Source organism: Lycium ferocissimum, unplaced genomic scaffold (genome assembly GCF_029784015.1).
Source record: "Lycium ferocissimum isolate CSIRO_LF1 unplaced genomic scaffold, AGI_CSIRO_Lferr_CH_V1 ctg7167, whole genome shotgun sequence".
Classification (NCBI taxonomy): Eukaryota; Viridiplantae; Streptophyta; class Magnoliopsida; order Solanales; family Solanaceae; genus Lycium; species Lycium ferocissimum.
Genome location: NW_026726661.1, coordinates 25,265 through 37,049, shown reverse-complemented (window position 1 = coordinate 37,049; position 11,785 = coordinate 25,265). Strand labels below are relative to the sequence as shown.

The following is an 11,785-nucleotide window of genomic DNA, read 5'->3' as shown; positions in this document are numbered from 1 at the left end:
AAGTAGAAGCACTCCTTCTTGTTGCTAAAAGGGTCAAGAAGAGGGTCTCCCCTCGCGCCGTCGTCGTCGCTCTGCTCGGCTTCGGATTTGGATTTGGATTTGGATCAGTTAATATTAAGATTATTACTTACGAATTTTCTGATATTTTTCTATTCTTCTACTCTCTTAAAAGTTTGCTTCTGTGTGATATACTGACGTTAAGTGGTTCGCCTGACATCAGAGTTTTTGGTACCAACACACCGGTGAGTGAAATCCTTCTATCTTGGGAGGAAATATTTCACATTCAACCTCGGGTACTTGAGGGGAATAATTTCCTTAAGGACACACTGTGCATTCAGTGGGCTGGATTTCTGTTCCTTAAAAAATATTTTCGTATACTCTTTCTGATTATTTTTCCAGATTCTGTTTTACATTGGTTTATACTTTCTGATTTTGTAAAGTTACTGATTTCTGGAAATATTGCTAAGTTACTGTTTCGTAATACAGATTGATAACAATCTTAAGGAAATTGTTGCTTATATATTTTAATCTGTATTCTGTTTTGGAGACTAAAACCTTCTGGTTTTCTACTCCGTTGGAATTTTTCTAGTCCAACTTGAAGAACATAAAAACTTCGTTGGATTATTAAAGTTCATAACAGTGACGCGATTTGAAGAACATAAAAACTTCATCATGAAACAGATTCTGGAAAAAGGAAAAAAAAATAAAATATATATATATATATACTGTTTCATTTGCCATTTATTAAACAGTTTGTCAATTATTGACAGTGAAGAATGGAAACAGAAAGTGATGTTAATGCTCCTAATGGGCCAGAATGTTGGTGCATTTTGGTACTACTGTTGGTACTACTGTTGGGGCGACTGTTGGGGCGACAAATGTTGCGTCGTCAAGCCGTCCAAATGTTGCACACGCGATGGCACCGGCAGAGAAACCGGGGAAGTTTTCTGGTATCAACTTCAAAGGATGGCAACAAAGAATGTTCTTCTGGCTTACTACTCTAGGCATGCAGAAGTTCACAAATGAAAATCCTCCTGCTACTGAAGAAGGAATGCCTAAAAACCAGCACTTTATGATTACTGAGGCTTGGAATCATGCAGATTTTTTGTGCAAAGGATACATCCTTAGTGCACTAGATGATGATCTGTACAATGTCTACAGTTCTGCCAAAACTTCAAAAGAATTATGGCTTGCACTTTAAAAAGAAGTATAAAACTGAAGATGCATGCTTGAAAAAATTCGTGGTTGCCAAGTTTCTTGACTACAAGATGACAGACAGTAAAACTGTTAGAACCCAAGTTCAAGAACTCCAAGTCCTTATCCATGACCTTATTGCTGAAGGTATGGTGATCAACGAGGCATTTCAAGTGGTGCTGTGATTGAGAAGTTGCCTCCTTCATGGAGAGACTTCAAGAACTATCTGAAACACAAGCGTAAGGAAATGTGTGGAAGATCTTGTGATTCGCTTGAAGATTGAGAAAGATAATAAAGTTGCTGAAAAAAAGTCGCGTGGAAATTCAACGATTATGGGAGCGAACATCGTTGAAGAAGCTGCTCCAAAGAATAAGAAAAGGAAGAAACCTTTTGGAAAGAGTAAGGAGCAGAATAAGAAAAAATTCAAGGGCAATTGCTATAATTGTGGGAAAACTGGTCACAAAGCCCCAGATTGTCGCCTCTCGAAAAAGGACAAGGGAAAGGGACAAGCCAATACGGTGGAGAAGAATGATGACATGGATGATCTGTGTACAATGCTATCGGAGTGCAATTTGGTTGGAAACCCAAAGGAGTGGTGGCTTGATTCTGGTGCCACTCGACATGTTTGAGCTGTAAAAGAAGCATTTGCAACCTATGCTCCCACTAGACCCGAAGAGGAAGGCGTTTAGGGAAATCTTTAACAGCCAAGGTTGAAGGATATGGGAAGATACTTCTGAAGATGACTTCCGGCAAGGTGCTGACTCTCAACAACGTTCTGCACGTTCCAACAATTAGGAAGAATTTAGTTTCAGCCGGACTACTCGTCAAAAACGGGTTTAAGTGCGTGCTGGTTAGTGAGAAAATTGTAATAAGTAAGAATGATATGTTCATAGGAAAGGGCTACCTCACCGAGGGCCTTTTCAAACTCAATGTAATGGTTGTTGACAGTATTAATAAGAATTCAGCTTCTTACTTATTGGAGTCAAATGATTTATGGTATGTTCGTTTAGGACATGTCAACTACAAAACCTTGCGAAAATTGATTAATTTAGAAGTATTGCCTAAATTCGAGTGTAATAAATCTAAATGTGAAATCTGTGTTAAATCTAAGTTTGTTAAACATCCATATAAGTCTATTGATAGGAGTTCAAATCCTTTAGACTTAATCCACACAGATATATGTGATATGAAGTCAATACCATCACGCGGTGGAAAAAAGTATTTTATAACTTTTATTGACGATTGCACTCGATATTGTTATGTGTATTTGCTTAATAGTAAGGATGAAGCAATTGATGCATTTAAGCAATACAAAAACGAAGTGGAAAATCAATTGAATAAAAAGATAAAAATGATTAGAAGTGATAGGGGTGGAGAATACGAATCTCTTTTTGCAGAGATATGTTTAGAATATGGAATTATTCATCAAATTACTGCCTCCTACACACCACAATCAAATGGAATTGCGGGAAGGAAAACCGAACATTAAAGGAAATGATGAATGCTTTATTAATAAGTTCCGGTTTACCGCAGAACTTGTGGGGGGAAGCTATCCTTACAGCTAATCGAATACTCAACAGGGTGCCCTACAGCAAAACACAATCTAATCCATATGAACTATGGAAAGGAAGAAAACCCAACTTGAAATATTTCAAAGTGTGGGGGTGTTTAGCAAAGGTCCAAGTTCCTTTGCCCAAAAGGGTAAAAATCGGACCAAAAACTGTGGATTGTGTTTTTATTGGCTATGCTACAAAAATCAAAGCTTGTCGATTTTTGGTTCACAAATCGAACAATCCCGAAATTCATGTTAATACGGTAATTGAATCAGATAATGCTGAATTCTTTGAAAACATTTATCCGTATAAAACTGAATGTGAGTCGTCAAGTGAAACATCTAAACGGCCACGAGAAGAACCAAAGAAAAGTAAACCAAGTGAAGAGGATCGAAGGCGTAGCAAACGTCAAAGGATATCTACTTCTTTTGGACCAGATTTTGTGACATTCTTGCTTGAAAATGAGCCTCAAACATTTCAAGCAAAGAATGTCTTCTTCTGATTCAGCATTTTGGAAAGAGGCAGTCAATAGTGAGATTGAATCAATTTTGAACAACCATACATGGGAATTGGTTGATCTTCCTCCTGGAAATAAACCTTTAGGATCAAAATAGATTTTTAAAAGGAAAATGAAAGTTAATGGAACTATTAACAAATATAAGGCAAGACTTGTGGTCAAAGGTTATAGACAAAAAGAAGGCCTTGATTACTTTGACACATATTCGCCGGTAACAAGGATGACATCTATTCGGGTGTTAGTGGCACTGGCAACCGTATATGGTCTTGAAATCCATCAAATAGATGTCAAGACAACTTTCTTAAATGGAGAATTGGAGGAAGAAATTTACATGGAACAACCTGAGGGTTTTGTGGTTCCTGGTAAAGAAAGGAAAGTGTACAAACTTGTTAAGTCACTTTATGGACTTAAACAAGCACCCAAACAATGACATGCGAAATTTGACCAAACAATGTTGGCAAATGGATTTAAGATTAATGAGTGTGACAAATGTGTTTACATTAAAAATACTCCAAATCATGAAGTCATTGTTTGTTTATATGTTGATGACATATTGATAATGAGTAGAGATATTGCCGATGTAAATGCTACGAAGCGTATGCTCGCTAGCAAATTTGACATGAAAGGCTTAGGGGTTGCTGATTTGATCTTAGGAATTAGGATCCATAAAACTCTACAAGGTCTAGCATTATCACAGTCACATTATATTGAAAAGGTACTTGACAAGTTCAAGTATTTAAATTTCAATGTTGCAAAGACTCCAATTGATGTAAGTTTTGCACTTCAAAAGAATGAAGGTGAAAGTGACTCACAATTGGACTATGCACGAGTTTTGGGAAGTTTGATGTATATTATGAATTGTACATGACCATATATAGCATGTGCTATTAGCAAGCTGAGTCGATTCACGAGTAATCCTAATCAACCTCATTGGATGGCAATGAAACGAGTCTTGGGGTATTTGAAACACACCCAAAACTATGCTTTGCATTATAATAAATATCCCGCAGTAATTAAGGGATATAGTGATGCAAACTGGATCACCAGATCATCTGAAGTTAAATCCACGAGTGGATATGTTTTCACCATTGGTGGAGGAGCAGTGTCTTGGAAATCATCAAAACAGACATGCATCGCCCGCTCTACAATGGAATCTGAATTTATAGCTTTAGACAAGGCCGGTGAAGAAGGTTTTAATGGCTCCGAAATTTCTTGGAAGATATTCCATTTTGGCCCAAACCTTTGGCACCTATATGTATACATTGTGATAGCCAAGCGGCAATAGGTAGGGCAGGGAGCGTTATGTATAATGGAAAATCGCGCCACATTCGACGGTGACATAATACCGCTAGACAACTACTCTCTAGTGGTGTTATCACTATTGACTACGTAAAGTCAAGAGATAACGTATCGGATCCGCTAACAAAAGGCCTATCTAGAGAGGCTGTTGAAAGATCATCAAAGGGGAATGGGGTTAAGGCCTAGGACAAGTCATCATGGCGGTAACTCTACCTAGTAGACTGGAGATCCCAAGAACTAGGTTCAAAGAGATCAAACAAAGTTATGAATGACGGTTTAACATTGTCAAATAACTCAACCCATTCTCGTGATGATGACAATGTTCAGAAACAAGGATAAAACCTTAAGGCTTTTTAATGAGTTAATAAAGCATTAAAGTTTTTTAATGATTATCTAAGTCTGGAAAAACATGACAAGATAGTGTGTCTATAGGACTACACGTTTAGAAATCACCTATGTGAGTGTGAAGTATAAGCCGCTTCAAGGGGAATGATGGTAAAGGCCCATTCTCTATGCATTCACGAAACCGAGCGTGTTCATGGCTGAAACGAACACAACCGTGAGAACCATAGATGTTTGAGGGTTAATTGTGTGACTTATGTTGTCTAGGTATACAACAAAGTTCAACGGTTCAAAGATATCACATCTACCGATTGATCGAGTATATCCGATATAAGTTCACTACGGAAAGTTCAAAGGGAAACCTACTTATCCAGATGCAATTAGTCTTCGCATGTATATCACACGATTGTCCGCGCATTCCTTTATATTATAGCCATTCCCCATTCATGTGGGGGATTGTTGGGCTTAATAGATAGGTTGAATGGGAAATAGAGGGAAAATGAGTTGTCCCCTTTTGCTTTATGAAATAAGCATTTGTCCCTCATAGGTGGTCGAAAGAAAAGTTCTCCTACTTAAAAGTAGAAGCACTCCTTCTTGTTGCTAAAAGGGTCAAGAAGAGGGTCTCCCCTAGCGCCGTCGTCGTCGCTCGGCTCGGCTTCGGATTTCTAGATCCTGACCCGTTAGTGACCCGGATTCCCGGATTAATTTAAATTTCCCTCCGTTTTATTTTTAAAAGGAATATTTTCTGAAAGGTTGCAAACCTTTCTGAAAAGCTACAAACCTCTTCCCAACCAGTGCATTAATGGCTATAAATTCCAGTTAATATTCAGATTATTACTTACGAATTTTCTGATATTTTTCTATTCTTCTACTCTCTTAAAAGTTTGCTTCGGTGTGATATACTGCCGTTAAGTGGTTCGCAGCGACATCGGAGTTTTTGGTACCAACACACCGGTGAGTGAAATCCTTCTATCCTGGGAGAAAATATTCCACATTCAACCTCGGGTACTTGAGGGGAATAATTTCTTTGAGGACACACTGTGCATTCAGTGGGCTGGATTTCTGTTCCTTAAAAAAAATATTTTCGTATACTCTTTCTGATTATTTTTTCAGATTCTGTTTTACATTGGTTTATACTTTCTGATTTTGTAAAGTTACTGATTTCTGAAAATATTGCTAAGTTACTGTTTCGTAATACATATTGATAACAAAACTTACAAAGTCATCTTTTTGAAGATCGAAGAAATTCCCCGGCTTTGATAAAAAAATTTAATCGACCTTTGTCCTTTTAATTGACATATACACCAGTTCTCTAATAAAATGAGGATACTACATTGGGGATAGCTTTGGGATAGCTCGGTTGGTAGAGCGGAAGGATCGAAAATCTTCGTGTCACCGAGGTTCAAATCGGTTCTGGCACATGATTAATTTGTATGTGTCTCTCTTCCCTAGAATAAATTTTGAATTAATTGATATGAATCAACATACATATTCTTTTAGAGTCTAGATTAGAATAATAGCTTTATCCAGTTTGGCGAGATATACCCCATCTATGTTCTAGATGGGTAGAATTTCTTAGATAAAGTATCTAAAAGAATTGGATTCTATCTCCTCTTTTTTTTCTCCTCACGTTCAAACGAATTTGAATACGTAATACATATTCGGAAGGTAAAATTGGTTAATTGTTGAAAGGCTCAAAAGTCAAATCCGAATCTAGGGGGGTTGAAATAGACGAGATTCAGCTCAGATCCAAAGAAATAGAATCCGATATTCTCTCATTTCTTTGTCTTTTCTTTCATATTCGATTTCTTCATTCCGGATTTTTCCATTCCTTCCTATATGTCTTTCTAGAACCCGTCTAAGTAATGTGCGCAGTACAAAGTTCATGATGCAGAACTTATTTGGTTCATCTTATTGGTGTGATCCATCCGAAATAAGTATCTTCCAAATAAATGTGATAATTCCAATGAATCCCTCATTGTCTTTTTTTGTTAGCCTATCGATAATTCCCTAAATTAGACCTGTTTAATCTAGAACAGAACGTGGAATCCTTGAATAGCTAAAATTTCCTAAGTGGAAATAGCTTTCTTATCATTCAATGAGCATCTTGTATTTCATAAAAATTGGGGGCAATATAATCCTTACGTAAGGGCCATCCTATCCAACTTTCGTGCATTAAGATACGTTTCAAGCGTGGATGATTATCATAAGAGATTTCCAACATATCATATGATTCTCGTTCTTGAAAATCCACACTTTTCCAAACCCGTAAAATAGACGAAATTCTAGGATTCCTCCGGAGGCAAATACTTTTATGCATACCTCTTACCGGTTGATCCACACCATCCTCTATTCTCGTAAGATGATACACACTAGCTAACGACGCCGGGCGCTACATCATGGGCACATTGGGAGCGGAGATAATTGTACCCATATACATAAAAAATGACGACAATGGAATGCCAATCCTCGAGCTTTATTTGTAAAGTCTCTATTCCTTGGTAATCAAAGCCCAAAGATCTATGAATTAGCCCATGCTTGACTAGCCAAGCGGAAAACGACCCCGCATCTTTTTTATCTCTCCCGCATTTTTATTTATATAAGTATTTCACATTTACGATGAAATTTATGAAAATTGACCCACCACTTCTTATTCTCGACAAAGGAATCCTATCTAATTCACTAATTCGGGGGAAGATACCGAATTTTTGTATTTGAAAAAGATTTTCGTAGGGATCTCTCCGGGAGATGGTGGTTGATAAAGAACTCTTTGATCATAATTTCCCGTATGAATACCGCGTCGAACATGAAACTTGTGATTGGTAGTAAAACACCGATTCGCTCGTTGAGACCTAATTCGATCTTCATAGAGTTCTTGAGATATTTTCTTACGAAGTTTTGTTATAGCATCTATAACCGCTTCCGGTTTAGGTGGGCAACACAGGCAAATATACATCTACGGAATTAGCTTATCGACTCCCCGAGCGGTACTATAAGAATCGATCGAACATCCCGTCCGTAATCGTACGATCCTATAAAGAATAACATATTTTGGTTCAGGCATTTGCTCATATAATCTCACTAAAGAGGGGGCCATTTTCATTGTTACTGTTTTGGCTGTTAAAATTAGATTCGCTTGTCTAGGACTCGATCTTGGTACTAATCCATAACGATCAAAGTCGAAGCGTGAGCCTATTAATGAAGCAAATTCAATGAAGCAACAACTGGTACCACAGAGAAGCGGCCTTAAACTAGAGAGGCTTGACCAATTTGAAAGATCATTTAATGTAGTTGAAATAACTGAATTTTGGGCTGTTCGATCAAGTAAAGGAAACTGAATGGAATTCATAACTGTCTCAATCTTATTTTTTCTGTTTTTCTTTTTATTGTCTGAATATTCAGGAGCTAAGACCGTTTCAATGCCCCCTTTCACCATGCATAAACTAAACCCATAATTAAGATTAGCACAAAAATGAAAGCTTCTATAAATACAGATACACCCAATACGTCGAAACTCATTGCCCATGGATAAAGAAAAACCATTTCAACATCAAAAACAACAAAAACTAGAGCAAACATATAATAACGGATTCGAAATTGTAACCAAGCATCGCCCATTGGTTCTATACCTGACTCAGAAGTAGAAAGTTTCTCCGGCCCTTTGCTAATCGGGGCTAACACTCCGGAAATGAAAAATGCCAAATGGGAACAAGGATGGATATTATTAGAAATGCCCAAAATAAATCATATTCTTAAAGCAGAAACATAAACGCATTCCTATGAACGTGGAAAATATACCGGATTCGATTGGTCGATTCGAATTGGAATTGTCAAGTCATCCATAACTATTTAGTCAAAACAAGAATTCATTTTGATCGAACCGCCTAGTTTGCTTTGTTTATTGGTTTATTGTAGGCCATATCTCATTGCAAGATTCATCGACTGGAATCCGATTTTATTTCCATTATACTTAGTTAGTAGAACCTTCTAACTATATATTTCTCTTATACAAATTCTCTTGTTTCTCTTGTTTTTTTCTCTAAAGACGGGGAATTCTAAATTAATTACTTATCTTATTTATTCTTTAATTAGAAGTTCTTTAAAGATTTCTATTTTTTTCTATAAATAGAATCAGGAGGTCTTTATTTTCATTTTCATTTTATTTTTTCTTAGTGATTTAGAATAGAACAAGTAATCAAATAGAAGAGAATGTGTAGGAATTTCCATCTCAAGATTTAGAAGATCTTGTGTTGTTATATTATTATTATTATTATTATTATTATTATTTTATTATTATTTAATAATAGTATCAGGATTCAAATCCAGGTGGAGGGGTTTTTCTTGGTTGAATACAAAAAAAGAAAACTACCCTTTTTGTGTTGTGCTTCGCTAGGTCGAGGTAAGTAAGATATACGAAAGAAAAGCCTATTTGACAATGAAAGTGACCAAAGATATTCGTTTTTCAAAAAACTTTAGCTTGGACACAAATACAGTAGGCCCTTCCTAAATCCATGTGAATTCCTCTGCGTAGTTTTTCATTTGTAAAATTTACTTGGCATAGGTTCCATTATTACCTATTTATGGAACATAACTAAACTTTTCAATAATTATATTTAGTAGCTAAAATATATCATATTTACTTCACATAGCTACCATGTTTTTACCACTCATCGATAACTTCCCACTCCCCTAAATTTAAGCAAAAAAAAACGTGTCTCTCTCCTTCATCCTAAATAGACGCCATTATTCACCATATCCATTACTTTCATCCAATTTCAAATCAGTTTTTCAATTATTCAACTTCCTTTTATATCTCTAATTAACTACTCATTGATTTCTCTCACGTTTCAAATCTAATTCCCAAAATAAAGTAAGATTCTATACAGATTTTTATTTTTTACCGTGTATTTAACCTATATTTTGGGTTTTTTTTTTTTTCGTTTGAATCGGGAATGCAAGTCTAAGTAAGTAACTATCAGTGTTTGTTCTTGGTTGTTTTTTCTTAGATTCAATTGGAATGACTAAGAAAGCTGCTACTCCGATGAGAAATACAGGTATAGAACCCGAATTTGCGATTCCTAATTTTTCTTTGGGAATTTCTCAACATCAAACTGCCATTGCAGGCTCTTATGCTGAGAATCGTTCAAAAAGAATTAACGATCCTAGGCATTATAAGGAATATGTTGATTCGAAGAGTAAACAACAAGAAAAATTGAAAAATGTTTCTCAAATGGAGAAACAAAAGAAGAGAAAGGTTTGGTGACAATGTTGTTAATGTTAAGGGCAAGAAAATTGCTAAAGCCAAACGTAATGTGGATGAGGATGATGATGAAGAGGTATATTTTTGTTGTATTTTCAGTATATTTAGTTCTTTTTTTTTTGTTCAGTTATTACAGATCTATGAATTAAACAGATCTATATTTTGTGTGCATTTTAAGTATATTTTCTGTGTTTTTTTTACACTTGTTTCTTCAGTTATTTCGTGCGTATTTTTCTTCACCATAACTGTGATTTTTTAAGATTTTTAAGTACATTCAGTTATTTTTGTGTATATTTTGTTGACAGTTATTACAGTGATTTTTAAGATTTTTAAGTACATTCAGTTATTATTTTGTTGACAGTTATTTTGTGTATATATTTTTAAGTACATTTAGTCGATATATGTTAATCATACGTGTTTTTTGGCATGTTGTTTCAGGTATCTAAATTTTTGGTTACCAAGCACCCTGCTGTGGCACCATCTATGTGTAGATACACGAATGTTAATGTAATGCAAGATATTAGAGGCAAACTAACAGATCCACAGATGGATATGTTTAGGAATTCTTGTTTTGGTAAATATCTCAGAATGCAGCAATTGGATGTACAAGCACAGATTTTTCGGTGCTTTATGGTCAAAGAACTTAGGGGCAGTACATATAGGTGCTTTACATTTGAAATAAATGGTAAAGTTCTGCGTTTTGGCCTTAGAGAATTTGCACTGATCACTGGGCTAGATTGTGTATCTGATGAAAATGATTTTGTTTATGATAACTCAAAACCGAATAGGCTTATGGCGGAGTATTTTGGTAGAAATCAGGAGAATCAATTGCCAGTTAAAAGACACGAGCTTATTGAGTGTTTCAACAAGACTGTCTGGGATGATAAAGGGGATGACGCAGTCAAGATGGCAATATTGTATTTCATAAATACGTGGGTACATTGTGGTGAGCCGAACTCAACAAACATACCAAGGATCCATTTTGATGTTGTAGAGGACGGGAGATATAATGAGTATCCTTGGGGTAAAGATTCGTTTAGAGAGTTGGTTGTAAGCATCGGGCAGAAATATGCTGGTTTTAAGAAATATTATAGGATTCATGGTTTGCCGCTTGCTATGCAAGTATGGCTGTATGAATGTTGCTCAAAAGTCCCGTCCACCATTGCAGTTAAGACGGGGAATTTAATTCCTAGAATTTTGAACTGGCGGACTACGGAAGGAAAACCAGAATTCAAGAAATTGATGGATGGCATGTTCGGAGACGATAAAAATCCGGTAAAACGGTCTTTTAACGCTTTGTGTCTTTTACCATTTAACCGTTTTAATATGTTTGTTTTACATGCTATATTTTGATTATATTTTGTCTATATTTATGAAATAAGTCATTTGTGATCAATATATTTTGACTATATTTTCCTCATATTTTTAGTATGTTACCAATGTAGATATATACGGTAATATAGTTTCTATATTTTGTTGTTCACGATCCGTAGATTTGAGGAAGTTGTGCCAACACCCCATGAGTTGGAAACTCTTAAATTGCCTCCTGTTGCACATGACATACCAGACGTCAATCATGGAGTTGATGGTGTACATGATACTGATTTGGTAGACGATGAT

At 36.0% G+C, this 11,785-nt stretch overlaps 1 protein-coding gene across 1 annotated transcript; it reads left to right on the top strand.

The window, feature by feature from the left end:
* The first annotated feature begins 9,564 nt into the window (after nucleotides 1–9,564).
* On the top strand, nucleotides 9,565–11,518 carry LOC132045597 (uncharacterized). The gene is made up of 3 exons (XM_059436182.1): nucleotides 9,565–9,959; nucleotides 10,029–10,241; nucleotides 10,604–11,518. Exons 2-3 carry the CDS (start codon nucleotides 10,125–10,127, stop codon nucleotides 11,516–11,518), a joined length of 1,032 nt encoding a protein of 343 aa, XP_059292165.1. The 5' UTR covers nucleotides 9,565–9,959; nucleotides 10,029–10,124.
* The last annotated feature ends 267 nt before the right edge of the window (nucleotides 11,519–11,785 follow it).

Excerpts from the sequence above, each read along its gene's own strand:
- LOC132045597 (XM_059436182.1), top strand. The coding sequence starts at position 10,125 with ATGTTTCTCAAATGGAGAAACAAAAGAAGAGAAAGGTTTGGTGACAAT. Across the intron at positions 10,242-10,603 it reads ATGAGGATGATGATGAAGAG|GTATCTAAATTTTTGGTTAC; the intron begins GTATATTTTTGT and ends ATGTTGTTTCAG.